We start from the raw sequence: 16716 nt of genomic DNA, 5'->3' as shown, positions 1-16716 counted from the left end.
AAACAAATAGATGACATCATGAAGACCATGAGCTTGTATGATACAGTCAGTGGCTTTATCTGTACTAAGAAACTTTACCCCAGTAAAGTAGTAATAAAAACCCAACAGTGGTGCTTCTCAAGAAACTTTTGACTCTTGTGAGGTGACGAGGTTAAACTTCTATCACTCTCTTTGTTAATTTAGGAAACAGACACACACAGCTGACCAACAATAACCAGCACCACCAGGTCAGCTGGTCTCTACTGTTTGCATCATGGCATCATCATCCTCTGTTACATATTTGGTCTTCAGAGCAATGCAAACACTATTTCAGCTAAAATAAAGTTTACATAACAAACAGTATCCACTGGTCTGAAGCGAAGCGTAGCAAAATGTTCCCGACTGAATCAATCTTGTTCTAGCTGAAAAACTTAAACTAAATGGACACAAAGACAGTTAAAAGACATATGACACCTGTCCAAAACAAAGAAGAATATGTATTTATTTGAATGAAATAAACTCATAAAACAAACTTAAAACAGACTTGATAAAGATTTTCTCCTTTTCCTTTAAGTCTGGAGCTTTTTTAGAGAATATTTTTTGTCAAGTCATTTTGGTTGAGTAATCATTGGTTACACTGTTTCCAGCTCTGTTATATCTTTAAGCTTTAAATGTATTTTATAGCTAATTATTGTCTTTTCTTGTTTTTTTTACAGTCAGTTTTTGGATGACATTGACGATGGCGAAAGCCAGAAGTTCTTGGCAAATGGGATGATGAAGAAGAAGAAATATGAGGGCTACCATGAAGAATATGTAAGAGGATTTAAACTCACAGTACCATTGATTGATTTGCCTGGAGTCAAAAAAAAGCCCAAAACCAGGCACAACTACCCATGCAAAAATGCTGCATGCTACTGATTCAATATCAGATATAGTTGAGATGGCTTGTTGTAAGATAGATAGCGTTAGATAGTATAATCATGAAGGAACAAGTTACAGATAAGGCTCCTGGTTTCATGTATTTTTTAATCATAGTAGACTGTTTTTGATTGTACAGCAGACTTTTAGCATGTGTCAAACCTTGTTATTTCGTCTCACTCCCTGCAGCATCCTGGCCACACCTCCTTCGGGATGTCTGTCTTCAACTTGAGCAACGCCATTATGGGCAGCGGCATCCTTGGCCTGTCCTATGCCATGGCTAACACTGGCATCATTCTCTTTACGTAAGTACTGCTGCAGGAGAACAAATTAACCACAATAAGCACTTGCATTAGAAAAGCAGGACCGCACATGACGGGACAGGCAGGTTGCTTATATCAACTTCTTTACGGTACACTGCACCTAGGCTGTTTTTATTTAGACCGGTTTTTGACATGCTGTCGAAATTGACACATTCTGAGTTCCATTTGTGCAATTATCTGAAGTTGAATGTCAATCCCTGATTGAGTAAACTGAGATTTTAAAATAAGGCTAGCATGATGTGTTCTACAAACAGCAGGTGGAAATGAAGCTGGGTAAAGCAGCATCATTCTCGTGAGAAAAGATGCTGTGACATCTAAATTAGACTGAGTGAGGCATGAGTGACAACCTTTGCCATTACACCAGTTGAACGACACAGGCTGCCTGATGTGTTCTAAAGGTTAATTAGCACATAGATGGATCACCCATCCATGTGAAGTTCCTCTTTTTTCTGTCTGTGCCCTCTCTGTACCCCAACTAGAAAGTATCATCTGTACACTTAATACTACAATATACTGCACGGGAACTCTCATATTATGTAATGGCATCAACCTGCAGTTTTTGCATTAAATTACACAACATTTTTAAATCAACCTAAGATGTACAAAGTGATATGTAATGGATTAATCAAATTCTTGACACTTTTGCCAATTCACTACAGCAAACACCAAACTACTACAATTATAACTGTCTTCCTCTATGAGTATCATACAAAGGCGTCTGTGTCATGAGCCACAGGCTAATTTTAGCATGACTTCCCCTCATTAAAATGATGGTTAAACTTATTTTTAGAGGGTATGTTGACATGTTTTATATAATATTTGAATCATGTGAAATGTTTAAAAGGTCATGTTTGCTTAGATTCAGAAAATTTGAAACAAAAGGAGGTCGAGCCTTACTCGGGAGTAGTGCTTATGTCAAATGCGTATCATACTCCTGTGATACAGTTATTTGACCATGCTAGTATAATTTCTTACTTTGTGGTGATAACTGAAAATCCTATGACACCTTCATCCAGGCTTAATAACTGCTATGTGCTTAAAGCTAAAGTTAGCTACATGACAATGCTTACTTGCTAACCACGAGAGAGTAAATGTTCACAATGTTAACAAAGAAAGTTCAGAGTGTTAGCATGCTAACGTGATAATCAGTGAAAAAGGGTGCAAATATTTGACAAATTAAAACTATAGATTGGTGTGGATTCTATGAGTAAATTCATGCTCTAAAAATGGGAATGAACGTGTGATCTTTATCCCATTAAACAGTCACATTACCACCTGGAACATAGCAGCTCATGGAAATGGTTGACCCCCCAGCACCCTGTGCTCTCAGTTCCTCTGGCATCTATCACCCAGCTCTGTCTGTCCGCTGCTTATGCATTACCAGCATTCATGAGTGACTTCTAATATCCGAGCCCTCTCTGCTGTCACTCAACACCTTTCAGTCCCAACCCCTGGCTGTCCACTGTGTCCTGCAAGGCATCTTATAATATGGTGAAAGGTACAGGTTGTCACTTCTATAGAATCTAACTTTGAAAAGAATTAAATCCAAAGAAGAAATTAATGTCACCAGCTCAAAAAACTTTTTTTGCTTTGAAGAAAATAAAGTAGCCTGAAATTAAGTCTGTATGTTGTAAAATTCTACCTGTGTACCTGTCCTCTTGTGCCACGTTTGACCTACACTGAGCTATCTGAAGCATGCAGCAGATGTATACATTGACGTAGAATCTATGTGACAGGGCCCTTGTGATGCGTATAATAGTCACACGTCTCCCAAGACAACCCCTCTACAAACATACAAATAGCTCTGCTGACGCACACGTCCAACAGCTGCATTTTGCTTTTTATTTTGTCGCTGCTGTTTGAAAAAGACAACTCATTTAAAACAAACATGTCAAAGATATAAGGCTGAAATTTCAAACTTGGCTTTAACTTTACCAACACTATCAGATACTTGTCTGTCTTCTATTCGGTGCATCTAATCCTTTTAGTTTCAGCTGACACAGCCTGGTTGCTTCATGTAATCCCTGACACTGTTGCCATGTATCGATCGTTGCAGTGATTTCTGACCCCTGGTTTTCCTCTGTTTACAGAATCCTCCTCATTGGGGTGGCCATCCTCTCCTTATATTCAGTACATCTTCTTCTTGTGACAGCTAAAGAAGGAGGTCAGTGAAAGTTCATCCTAGAGCAGGGAAGCTCACCCTATCCAATATGAGGTTTCATGTCTCTTGTTTAATTTGTTAACTGTCAATCATGGTCTACTCCATCAGGATCCCTCATCTATGAGAAGCTGGGAGAAAGAGCCTTCGGTTGGCCCGGCAAAATGGCAGCATTTATTTCCATTACCATGCAGAATATTGGAGGTAGGCATATCACCACATTACCTCTAACTTCTTTTTTAAATATAGTTGTGAACACAGTTCGCTGTACTTTCTGTAGAGATTAATCTCTGTACTGGAGCAGAGTTTTAAATGTCAGACAATTCAAAGCCCTTACAGTCATGTCCTTACTGTTTTGCAGCTATGTCCAGCTACCTCTTTATTGTGAAGTACGAGCTGCCTGAAGTTATCAGAGCCTTCTTGGGTTTAGAAAAGATCTCTGGGTAAGTGTGTGCTTCATGAGATAAATATGTGCATTCAGTGTGTTAAAGAGGCTGTGAGGAGTTTCAAAGTGATCTTGAAAAAGTCTCCGTTCTAGAAATATGCCTGATAGTAATCCACACTTTAAAATGGGATTATTAGCGCAGGTTATTTCAAATTGCTACTTCTTAGCTTCCGTTCGACCAGGAACAAATTATTTACGGCGTGTCTAGGTCTCTATGAGAAGTGAGAAGAGAAGAGATCTGTTAAAAATTATTTATATGACTAATTTTGTAGTGATGGTGGACACAGGAGCCTGACTGTCAGACAGAAAAAGGACAGAAGAGCAGAAGAAAGCTAAAAAGAAGAGTGATACAGCCCAAGCTAAAAGCTAGTTAGCCTTTAGCTCAGGCTGTATCACTCTGTAACACAGGGGCTAAACTGTTAGTGCTAATGTTCATTCCAACCCACAGTCAGCAGTTATTCTGCAGTGGTCTGTTCAAACTTGAGAGTCTATCAATAAAATGAAGAGTGAGGTTACGTTAGCTCTGCTTGGTAGATGACTGGCAGGACATAGCTAACCAGGATTTATTAAGGTTACACATTACAGACATGTCTTAGAGCACTGGACTGTCAGCTGTGCTAAATATAAACGGCTGACAGTGTTTACTTGTTGTCACGTTAGCCTACAGATATCTCAGAGCACCGGGCTGCTGATGTTGCTAACGTATAGCCGGCTGCTACAACGATTCAAACCGTAGCGCTATGTAACTGTACTCATAAGTCCCTTACCTCTGCATGTTATATCCAGTAAAAAGTTGTCTTGAACAGAGCACATTTGTTTCGATCCGATTTTATGTAATATCAAAACAAACATACCCCTCACTAAAAGTAATTTACGACAGTGTGCAATCCTCCTCATTGCATCTTTGAGTATTAATTCTAATTTGAATTTAATTTCTTTGCAGTGAATGGTACTTGGATGGAAACTACCTGGTGGTGTTTGTGTCTGTTGGAATCATTCTGCCTTTGTCTCTCCTGAAAAATCTTGGTAAGGTCTCTTTTTCCTCAGACAACACCTTCAATCCTTAAACCTATACTTTTCATATTATGCAAACTGTATCTCAGCATACTATCACTGACTTTTCAAGAACACTTTTTATATTCACCAATTTAGTGCCAGTGTTTTATACGCATGTGCTTGCAGCTGTTGCTAATCAAATCATCCAAACCTAGACATGTGAAGCTAGGCAAGCCCCTACTCAGCTCCAGTAATTACGAGTTACCGTAATGCAACACTGCTATGAGGCCTTTAGTCAGAGCCAGTTCTCCATCTGTGAGGACGTGAGTCAGATCCCCCATTCTGGCTTACCTCCAGTAACACTGCATGCTGAGCACACACTGCTTGCATTATGCAATTAAGACAATAGCTGGAAGAAACAAATAGATCTACATCCCTGTAAGTTTCATCTAATGCATTAAAAGTTAGGATTTGTGATCCTTTCTGTTTTGTTTGGGAGTTTTATTGTGATGGGGACTAAACTGGGTCAGTGTCTCTTTCAGTCATAAGAGGCTTCCTTCACACCTCATCTAGAGTCTGAACTTCTGTCCCTACTCCATTTCAATGGTCTATTTAAAGATCTGGGTCACGACATGTAACACGATGTGATCCACGTCTAAGAATAAACAGCTAATAAGAGATGTTGCCAACATTAAAAAGACACAACAGTGTGCCAAGTTGCTTAGTAAGAATAGTAACTATAACACAGTATTACATCAGTATCTGGTATCACTGACTCACTGACCTTCTCTCCTCAGGATACCTTGGATATACCAGCGGCTTTTCCCTTACCTGCATGGTCTTCTTCCTCGGAGTGGTATGTTCAGATTTCTCAAAGGTTTCCAGAAATCCAACGACTAACCTCTTAGTTTAAAAAAATAAAAAGTAAAAGCAAATGGGAGAGGGCCCTAAAACTGTAGTCTAGTGACCAACAGGAGGCGACCCCCACAGATCAGTCTGATTGACAACAGTAGATCTCAGTAAAATGGTCCTCTTACTGGTAGTTTCAGGTCCTCTTTTTTTTCTTTTCTTTTTTGTTTTGTTTCAGGCCCTCCTAAATTGAGCATAATGTTCATTTCATATAATATGGTCTGCCTTACGCCAAAGATCAGACAGAAACATAAGTGGCAGTTGAGTTAAATGTTCACAAAGTTCAAGAGCTAAATGGAGCATGATGTTGGATTTGCACTCAAGTTGTCCATATGCTTAAAAAGATAAAAATGAAGCTTCATTTTTAATTAATATGAAAATAACCAAGTCAGTGTTATATTTCTCTCTTCTGCCCTCTTGTGGCCAAAATATATATGTTTTTTTTATCCAAATCTAAAAAGAATCACAACTGGAGAACTGCAACATTATCATCCTTTCTGCTTGAAATAATTATTTTAAAATGTTAATACAATGTATTTCCAAAGGTTTCAGTAATAATTTATGAATTTTTGTTATATTTTACCACTAACTGGTTCTAGTGCATAGTGTTTTTTTCCAAGGTTGCCACGTTTTCCACATAATGAATCTTTACTGCTAAGCTACTGGACAAACATAGCATAGCTCACACAACAATGCCAGTTGCTGACCACCCAAGCAGCAGCCATTCAGAAGTGTTAGAAACTGCAATTTTTCAAGGGTCCACATGAGGCTGGCTGCAAAGGCACTACAAGCCACACACATGCCCACTTTACTGCCGAGTCAAACATATCGACAGCCTGATTCAAAAATGGTTCAATTCTTTTGTAGGTGATCTACAAAAAAACCCAGCTGCCCTGCCCTCTTCCTTTCCTCGACCACCACACGGCTAACCTCAGCATGAACGCCTCGGACATGTCAGGGTTGCATCATTCACTGAACAGCTCAGCACAGATGGATTTCTCACGGGCTGATGTCACATCGGCTGTCCTCAGCACCAGTGATGCTCATCACTCCACCGGTGTCCATGTTGAGCCACATCCAGATGATGAGGAGATGTGCACACCCAAATACTTTGTCTTCAACTCTCAGGTAAGAATGAGTCGTAGGAATGAGTTTTTTTGGAGAATTTTCTGTACTGCTTTCTTATTCCGGGCTACTCAGGGATGGAGTCTATCCCAGCTGCCACTAGACGATATTGTGTGGGAGACAACCTGAACAAGTCTCCAGCTGAACACCCGCCCACACACTCACACTTATGGACACACTAAATTTGATGGTGATGATGTTTTGACTCTCTTGGAGGAGGCTGGAATTCACAGATACAAATTTATATTTACTCCAAGCTGAGCCCAGAGCTCTGTGTCACATGTAAACAAAGGCTTTCTGTAAAGGGTGTGATGCAGTTAAACCTGCAAAGGTGTGCCATTTACTCTCAGTCTCATTAGTTTAAGAATTCAATTAGAGGTTAAAAGCATATTAATATGAAAGGGTGATAAAGTAAGAATTTGCTAAGCTTGTCTATTAAATTAAGAGAATATAGCTATGATGTTTCCTTCCTCGGTACTTGCACAGAAAAGTAGAGCTGCTGTTCTACACGTGGCATTTACAACCTACAAATCTAAAAGAAAAGAATGCCAGGTATTCGCCGTGACATGTTTGATCAGGGTGGAGTTTTTAGGGTGTGTTTTAGTCTTTGTCTGTTCAGGGATTTGTGTGTGTGGGCCTAAAATCAAGATAAGACTATAACTCATTGAAGAAATATATATTAGGGACACAAGGTCCCTCACATTTACTTGCTCCAATATAAACTTTAGTCAAAAACGAGACTGTTATTGCCTGTTAAGCCTTTGGTGCCATTACAGTTTTTCATTTCACGTGCCAAGTCAAGAGTTTTGGCACATTGGATAGGTTGTTTTGGTACAGAAAGTTCTGAAATGGGAGCAGGACATATTTTTTGCACATTTTACAAAGACATCAGTAGTAAAAGTTCGCCCCACCCTGCAAGCCACTAAAAAGAGGACTAACAACAAAAGAAGACACCAATGTTCTGAGCAATTTCTTGGTATAAGTCACTGTATGAAAGCATGCCAGCGGCTGTGATCAAAGTAAGCAGTTTTGTACTGGATGTTTAAACATGTTTCATGGGCAACTGTCAAACTGTGGTGTCAATTCTTACACAATTTCGTTCATTTCTTACCCAGACTGCCTACACCGTGCCCATTCTGGCCTTCGCTTTCGTGTGTCATCCAGAGATCCTGCCCATCTACAGTGAGCTTAGAGAGTAAGTTCTTTTATTTTACTTTCACATGTTCCAACAAAGCCCCATCACCACCGGATCTGCAGGGCACAGAAAAGAAAGAAAGTGTGCAGTTATAATGTCTAGGGAATCAATGGTGAAATGAACTGTGAAGAATCACATCAATGTTATTCTCTGTATCAGTCCATTCCTTTTTAAGAAAGTGGATTATGTGTGCCAGATTAAGAGTTTAGGATGTTTGTTGTGCATGTTTGTATCCTAGTAATTAGGGCTGCACGATTATCACAATCACAATCGCAATCGCAATGTCAGCACATGCAATTACGAAACCGCAAAAGAGGTTATCACAATCGCAATCGCAATGTCAGCACATGCAATTCAGATTTTTCTCCATGATAACCAAGCAAGTCTGTCCTGTCCACCTTAAAATAGGTGCAAATCGCACCTTTTCCCCAAATCGTGCAGCACTACTAGTAATGAAGGAATATGTGTTTGTTCAGCAGCTCCAACTTTGAAAGCCTCTCCATATCAACTAATCAAATTTCCTCTCCAATAAACCCATGCAGGTAATATTTTATGAGTTAATATTTAAGACAATGAGTCTTAACTTGTGCTGTGATTCCAACACATTGCTCAAAGTTACAAATGAAGAATAAGTTTCTCATCAGTGTGGTAACATTTTAGGGAAAGTTTATGTCCTGTAGAGGTGAGCAGATCGATCCAAATATTGATAATATCGATACCTACTTTGGTATTAATATCGATACCAGTGTAAAAAGATTCATAATCTAGTTTAATTTTTTCTCCTGCATGCACTGACTGCTGCGGTTTCATAAAAGTGGTGACTTGACTATGTCTGTGTCACAGCGCTCCCACTCCCCCTCCTGATTTTTGATAATGCACCATCACGTAGCTCAGCAGCACCAGGGAAACAAGCGAGCAGACTCCAAACGAGGAAGGTTTTTTTCAACTTTTGTTAAATTTTTTTTCTGGTGTGCTAATTCTTTATACTTAACTATTTGAAAAAAAAGAGTGCAATAATGGGGGAACTTTTATTTTTATTTTTTTTATTGTAGTCTTCAACGCTGTTCCTCAAAAAAGATTTTGTTATATTTTTACCTTCAAGGGATAATTTTTTCCACTTTATTTTCTTAAGAAAAGACTTCTACCCAAGAATGTTTTGGGAAAAAAATCATTTTGTTACTGTTGTATTGTTTCTGAACATAAATGTTTATCATGACACTTAAGAAGTTTGAAGTCATCTTAAAACTTTCCCCAAATTCTGTCCTATGTTTTAACATAATCAAAAGAAAAAAATCTCAGAAACACCTTAAGGTCGGCAGTTTGATGATACGTCAACCTTAAATATTAAAAAGTATGGGTATCAGTATTAGTTTTAGTATTGGTATCGGCGATCCTGGCCCTGTTGGCAAAGGGGGTTCAAGAGGCAAAGAAACACTCACACAGCATAAACTTAGATGGAAAATGAATGTGGGTCATTTTTGACCCATGTGTAAACTTGATGTAATCCCACAAAACCTATTTTTTCATTAAAAATTAAAGGGAATATGAAAATAATGCTCTGTTTTCATAAAAAAGGATATCAAATCTATAAATAATAATAGGAATATTAAAGCACTATACTGCTTTCAAAAGATAGGAGCATGAACTCAGATGGAAATGAATGTGGTTCATTTTTGACCCATGTTGTGCGTTAGAAGGGGTGTGTATCGGCGATACTGGCCCTGTATTTACCTGGTATGGGAACGATAACAAAATTCCTAGTGTTGTCCAGTTGAGATGAGTCACTGATCGAGGAAAGCTTTTAGCTCAGCTCCTCCTGGGGTGTTGTCTGGACATGTCCAGCAGTGCAGAGGATATGTTGGGGCTTGAATGTGCTCAGACTATTCCTTTTTACACCAGGTCTCAAGTGTGAAACTTAATCCATGAAAAGCAATTAAGCCTGTTAAAAGGGAACGTTTGTGTTGTGTCACAGTCGCACCAGGAAGAAGATGCAGAACGTCTCCAACCTGTCCATCTTGATGATGTTGATTATGTACATGCTGTCTGCGCTGTTTGGCTACCTCACCTTCTATGGTAGGAACATAAACACAATAAATACCTTAAGTTCTTCTGAGATATCTAAACACAATGCCAATTCTTAGAACTCTTGTTTTGCTAATGTAACACTCGGACTAAGAATTTGACATTTCCTGTCTCTGCAATGTTAAATTTCTCTTTTCACAGCCTTTTTTTAACAGTATTACTCACATTTTTCTACATTTCTCTTCAAACACAGACAACGTGGAGGCAGAGTTGCTCCACACCTTTACCAAGGTTTATAAGTTTGACACCATGTTGCTGCTGGTGCGTCTGGCTGTTCTCACCGCCGTCACTCTTACTGTCCCCATCGTGCTGTTCCCTGTAAGTACATCATACCTCCAAACACAGCCTGTCTATTTAAAACCGTTCCTTTCCTTTCTTCATAAATCATTATGCTTGGAATGTTTTCATTGAAAGGGTTCATTTCAGAGGCTTTTATTATGATAATGATGGAGCAGTGATATAATTTGACACACGTCAGAGCGCACAAACACTCTTTAAGCAAACAGAAACAAACACCTCCCAAGAAATGCGGCAGCTGACGCCAACCGTCTGCTTGAGGAAGCATTTATTCAGCCAGGAATTACTCCCATTTTGTGTCACTCTGCTTACAGGCCGTGTTTTGTGTTTGCTGCAGAGTCAGACTTTTTTGTGTTGTTGTTTTTGGAAGCAGTTTGGGGAAAAAAAAGAACACACTGTTCAGTTTGGTGCTGTGCTAGTGTCGTCATCTTAAGTCCCAGAGCACACAGGCGCAAGTTGTGAACCGCCACACCTCTTAATTACGCTAACACACACTCATACTTACACTTCTCAAAAGCACAGCCTCTTTTCCTTTCTCCAAATGGGGTCAAAGGTTAAGCCTCTGAGTGAGGTCCAGTAACCAAAACTTATCCCGCTGCATTCATTCACACGTACGTCTACTCACTCTTCAGCCTTCCTGCCCCATATATGTCCATGAGCTAATTTTAGCGTCGCCCTCATCTGACATGAGGAGAACAAAAAAGGCTGCCAGCCAGAGGAAGTTTCATGTCCTAGTTAAGCTTTCATGGAGGGGCGAACACACATACACACATTTAATGTGAAGAAAAGCTGCCAACATGTGAGTAATGTCTGAAGAAGCTGCAGGTAGAGCAGACAGCCACCAGGAGGCAGCAGATTTTTAAAGCTCATAAATGCTGACAGAGAATGATGCAGCAGTGACTGCATACCAGGGATACACACACACACACACACACACACACACACACACTTTCTGTTTTACACAAGTAAAGAAACATTCAGTAAATGATTCAGCCCCATTGTTTATCTACTGTCTATCAAACTCAAACATTTTCGTTTTTCCATATTTTTGAGCATAATCACATATTTTCTCCTGCATTCCTTTAACCAACACACACACATAGAAACACACACACACACATACACCCCTCCCTCAGCAGACAGTGCTGTTTTTTCTGTCCGACGGAACGTGAGAGAGGATCCCCCCCTCTCTTCCTCTCCCTCTTTCTCTGCAGTGGAAGTTTACAGCTTCACAGTGGGCAGTGGAAAAACCCTCACCCTGACCGCCAGCTTCAAAGAGACAAAGGGGCGGGGCTTGTGAAACAAAGGGGGTGGGCTTACAGAGAGGGCAGACAGACAGACAAATCTTTTCCAGTGATGCACATTGAATAGTTCTTGGTTGACGATAAGAAATGATGGTAATCCTGCATCTGTAGCTGCATCACTCAAAGAGTGGGACGCAGTCGTATGACTGTCTTGTACAGGCTATATTTTATTTAAATAGATTCAGATTTATCTGCTAATATGGGCAGTAGATGAGCATATTATCCAGACACATTTCACAACATATATTATTTCAACATACTTTAAAATAAAGCAGATCTTGAGCCTTCTCTTTGTTTATGTATTTGTTGATTTGAAGCTCAAAGATAGTGGTTGCTATACTAGAAATACTAACTCCTCTGTCTCGACTGTCTCCAAATGTAGAAACTGGCAAACAGGTTTGACTTGTAGGGTACACAAACAGTGCCTGCGTGTCTTTGTGCACTCATCTTAGCCTTTTATTAAATCAGCTGAATATATAGAATCAGGTTAAATCCCTAAATCCCTATCGATAGGGATGGGTATCTTTCGCATTTGAAACAATATGGTACCGATGCCCAGTACCTGGCAATCAGTACCGGTACTCAATGATACCAATTTTCGGTACTTTTTTGTGTTTATGTGGTAAAAAAATATCAATTTGTTTAATAAGAAATATAATTATATATTTTTTCAATTTAACAAATTTATTCTTCAATGTATAACCTTGTAATGCTGTGTTCATGTCCAGCATGGAAATCGCCTACTCTTCTACTCTCTCAAAGTCACAAGGATGCATTTAGGTACCTAAACATAGTACCTTTTGGTTTGACATAAATTGATTTGCGGTACTTTTGACAGAATTCGGTCTGTACCTATAAAAGTACCTAATTCGGTACCCATCCTTACCTATCCAGTCATCAGGAATCAGAAAAGGAGGCCCTGGCTATATGAATATTTAATGCTAGTATGAAAAATGGTCCACTGGTGTGGGATCTGATGGGGTTTTTGTTAGCTTTTGTAGCTATGTGATTGTTGTATCTGAAGTTGCTTGAACAAGACATGAGTTTGACTTTTTGACTGCTCTGTCTCATAAAATAGAAGACACAATCAACTTAAAATTGAGCATGAAAAGTACAAGGGTTGGTATCCTTATTTAGTTTTCTGTTGACGCTCATATTAGGCATTAATCAAATACCAAAAAAAAGAAAGAAAACATCCTAACACCTGCTCCTCCATACACCAGAGTTATTTCTCTCTATTTAAGCAGAGCTGTTGGTCTGGATAAGCTACCCAACACCACTGAAAAAGTCTTTCAGATGAGTGTTGCTCTGCTAATTTTCTACTGCTAACAGGGAAAAATTAAGTTTGTTTGAGTAAGAAAACTAAAAAAACATATAGCCCGAGGGTTGAAAGGAAACTTGTTCATGCAGCATTGTACAGTATACATTTCACATTTTCTACATAATTACATAATTGATCCACTGAACATCACTTCCATTTAAATAATGTTGACAATAACACAATATGCTGTCTACTGTACATTATGTCTGCAGTACCTTCTGTCTGCCTCAGTGGGGCAGAGTCTAGTCTAGTGAAAGAAATGTAAATGGCACTTTCAGAAAAGGAGATTCTTATATTTGATCTGGTTAACTGTAAACATGCGTTCATAACCACAGTTTAAGTTCGGGTGTTGTGTAAAATGTGAAAATTAAAAACAGAATGAGGTTCTGTATACATGCTAATCACCCAGCACGAGTTGTCTTTACCTTGAATGGACTTTATTTGATATGAGGAAGGAAAGGGCTGTTTAAATAATCAATGCTGATGAAGAGTGAGAGTGAAAAGGATCAAGATTACTGAAAGAAAACACAAGAGTGAAATGAGATGCCACAAAGCAGCTGTGGAGACTTGTAGCCCAGTGAAAGGCAGTAACGCAGTCGGGGTAGGGGGTTCAGATTCCACTGTGGGCACGTGCAATAGAAACATAACCACAGTCATGTTCAGTACACATGATGCACATGAAGTCGCTGAATGAGCTTTTATAAACATCAAGCAAGCTGTGTGAGGTGGTGTGAAAGAGTGAGATAGGCCTGTATAAACCTGCATGAGAGGTGTGAGTCACAACCTGCCCCTCATGAGTCAGTGATAGTGATCTGCATCCTTTCCTGAGAAGAAGAAGAAACGTGGTTGGAGAAACTTGTGGCATGTGTAAAATAGTGATGCCATAAAACTGTTTAAAGATTGACAAACTTGGATACGTGCAGATCAAAAGAAGCGCCACTTCTCTCCGCCAAGTTTCCAGTTGACATTTAAGAAACCCCCTGACCTTAATTTCACAGAGATACGCTGCAGACCTTCAGCAAGAGATTAACATTAGCTTTGTCTGCCTCTGTCCTTGGCTCCAGCGGGGAAATGCTCACCAACGAGAGAGAAGAGTGTGTGTGTGTGTGTGTGTGTGCGCTCTCAGACGAGTGTTTAGACCTGGAAATGTGTGTTTAGTGTATGTGTGTGGGTGTGCAGTCACGTGAAGGATAGATGCTAACAGAGGCCAGATCACACAGGGCTTTGCCAGGATCCAGTATATAATGAAAGAGCTTTATGGGGAGTCAAACATGCCCCAGTTCTCAGGCTCCAGCGGCTGATTGAAAGCATGGGAGCAGGACGCCAGCAGGCTGATGAACAGCACCAATATCACTTCAATGTCTCACCGTGCAGTCCAAAAATCTGGCTCTTAATCGTGACCTTTACGTGCGTTGGGCTCTCTGGAGCACCTACGTCCACTGACTTGTATTTTACGAGTTGCGGCTCACTTAAAGTAGGTCAGCTGTTTTAGTCCAACCGTACCAAATGCAAAGTCACTTGCTTTTGCTTTGCTGGAATAAAAGTGATTGATTGGCTGGTGACGAGACATGAGTGTTTGATGTTAGCCTTTGCTGCCAAAATTTTTCTCTCTAGATAAAAGTGGCACATTTTTCCTTAAAAGTCTTAAAAATGTTGGAATATCTGTGAGTTGCGTCACAAAAATGGATCCATAGTTGGAGAGTTGTACAACATTGTTAAATGAAATTTAAATATTCTGTATGAGGTGTCAGTCCACTTTATCAACTTTAATTTTAACTGAAGCAGATTTTATCTTGTAAAAGTCACAGGTATAATTTAAAAGAGCTAATTTAATACAAATTTTGTCTGCAGCAGAGCTTGCCGTATCTCTACACACTACAAAAAATGAAATTCTATCAAGTGTTTTTAGCTTATTTTCAGCAGAAAATCTCTTTTTAGACTCAATATGAGACACAATAAACTGACCAGTCCTGAAAAATGTCTTGTTTCAAGTTGTTTTAAGACAAAAATGAGGTCTAAATTGCTTGTAACAAGTTAATAACATCTGCCAATGGAACAAGAAAAGGGTTGCTAATTTTAAAACATTATTCTAGCTTTAAGCAAATTTTTGAGCAAATTTCTATTGTTTTTTTACTCATTACAAGCAATTCAGACCATATTTTTTTCTTAAAACAACTTGAAACAAGACATTTTTCTGGACTGATCAGTTGAATGTGGCTCATATCAACAATTTTTACTTTTAATAAGACAAGTTTTTGCAGTGTAACATCATCATTTAGGAGTCATTTTAGCATAGTTTCCAACTTGTAAATGCAACTGGTGACTTAGAAACTGCGAATAGCCATTAGCCCTGAAAAATTGGCTGAATTAGTTTACAGCTAGTGCTAAAGACATGCTAAAAGTTGTAGTCCTCACAGTGGCAACCTGTTGTTCCTGTTGTTGCACCCACTCGTAAGGTTTTGCTGCATAATATTCCTGTTTCATGTTCTCTTTCCTATTCATTTCATAACCTTTATCATTTAAAAACAATGTAAAAGAAAAAAGGCCAAAATTTAATCTTCAAAAAAACAACAAAAAAAACTAAAAAAAACAAAAGCTGAGATGTATGGGCTCTCAGATTGTGCACAACAAATTTTTCCCCTCTTCCTGCACCTTTGTATGTTAAGGAACATTTCCATCAGCTATAAAGCTCTGTATGTTTTAAATCCTACAGTAGCAAAGTGTTGCATTGAAGGTCTAGAGACAGACAGAGTTTCACAATGGAGATAACTCATGCCAGATGATTTTTTTCTTGGTGAAGTCTGCGTGATTTTCATTGTCTCAGTCACATCGTACCAGTCTACTCGCTCTGATCTTGTTTGGGGTCATTCTAGCTTTATTGTTTTGGTTTCGTTGGAGTACAGTTTGTGAAACTTATTTCCTTTCTTTCCCCCTCGTTTGACTTTTGATCTGAGTCAGTCTGGTGCAGTCAAAACATGTTGGTGTCTGTGCTGTTGATGTTTTCTGTACATGGGGGACTTTACCCTGCTTCATGTGGTTTCAGTTCACCCTCAGTGAGCAGCTGTTGAAATTCAAATGTGTTTTCATGACAAAAAGCAAATGTTGACAAGAAAAAGCTTATACTGATAGTTAAGAGTGATGTTACACAATCCATCTCTAGCTTTTGGATATACTTTGACTTTTACATGGGCACAAATTTGTGTCATATCTCGGGCAACAAATTTAACGTGTAGACTTGGCTTTAAATAAACGTGTTTAGGTTAAACTTTGTAGGAATATCTGACTAGTTGAGATCTTCCTTCCTGACCAAACCCAAATTTAACCAGTTTAATCCGGCTGCCTCAAACCACGCCATACAAATGCTGTTTGCATCTGTGTGTGTAACAGGTAGGTGTGTGCAAATATCACACACTGAACTCCAAAGGCTTTGCTCCAGGTAACAGCCGAGCGCTGAATAGTTTGGAGCCTTGGAGAGGAATGCTGCGCTTGGACTCGAGTTTTCCAAGTTGGCCTAATTATGCAACATCTGTGGGAGTTGGGGGTGGGGGCTAACTTGTACACTTAAAAGTGATTGTGATGATCTCCCAGTGGAGGAGAGTTCTGGCTTTAAAGGGGACACTTTCTTGGCTGGGGGCAGTGAAGCGCAGAAGTCATCCTGTTGCCT

The 16716-nt window shown here is 39.3% G+C and overlaps 1 protein-coding gene across 2 annotated transcripts in view; it reads left to right on the top strand.

Moving 5' to 3' along the window:
- slc38a4 (solute carrier family 38 member 4) overlaps positions 1 to 16716 on the top strand; it is a 46375-nt gene that overhangs the window by 21437 nt on the left and 8222 nt on the right. For both annotated transcript variants that reach the window (XM_074698206.1, XM_074698205.1), the window contains exons 3-13: positions 696 to 792; positions 1087 to 1202; positions 3311 to 3384; positions 3490 to 3582; positions 3740 to 3821; positions 4767 to 4849; positions 5617 to 5675; positions 6596 to 6856; positions 7969 to 8048; positions 10021 to 10121; positions 10324 to 10448. In XM_074698206.1, the coding sequence (XP_074554307.1) occupies positions 696 to 792; positions 1087 to 1202; positions 3311 to 3384; positions 3490 to 3582; positions 3740 to 3821; positions 4767 to 4849; positions 5617 to 5675; positions 6596 to 6856; positions 7969 to 8048; positions 10021 to 10121; positions 10324 to 10448 (1171 nt within the window). The remainder of the gene's footprint in view (positions 1 to 695; positions 793 to 1086; positions 1203 to 3310; positions 3385 to 3489; positions 3583 to 3739; positions 3822 to 4766; positions 4850 to 5616; positions 5676 to 6595; positions 6857 to 7968; positions 8049 to 10020; positions 10122 to 10323; positions 10449 to 16716) is intronic.

This window comes from Halichoeres trimaculatus, unplaced genomic scaffold (assembly GCF_033239565.1).
Source record: "Halichoeres trimaculatus isolate MK-OKI-2021-1 unplaced genomic scaffold, fHalTri1.1 fHalTri1_scaffold_21, whole genome shotgun sequence".
Classification (NCBI taxonomy): Eukaryota; Metazoa; Chordata; class Actinopteri; order Labriformes; family Labridae; genus Halichoeres; species Halichoeres trimaculatus.
The sequence above is the reverse complement of the archived record's forward strand: the minus strand, read 5'-3'. Positions and strand labels throughout refer to the sequence as shown.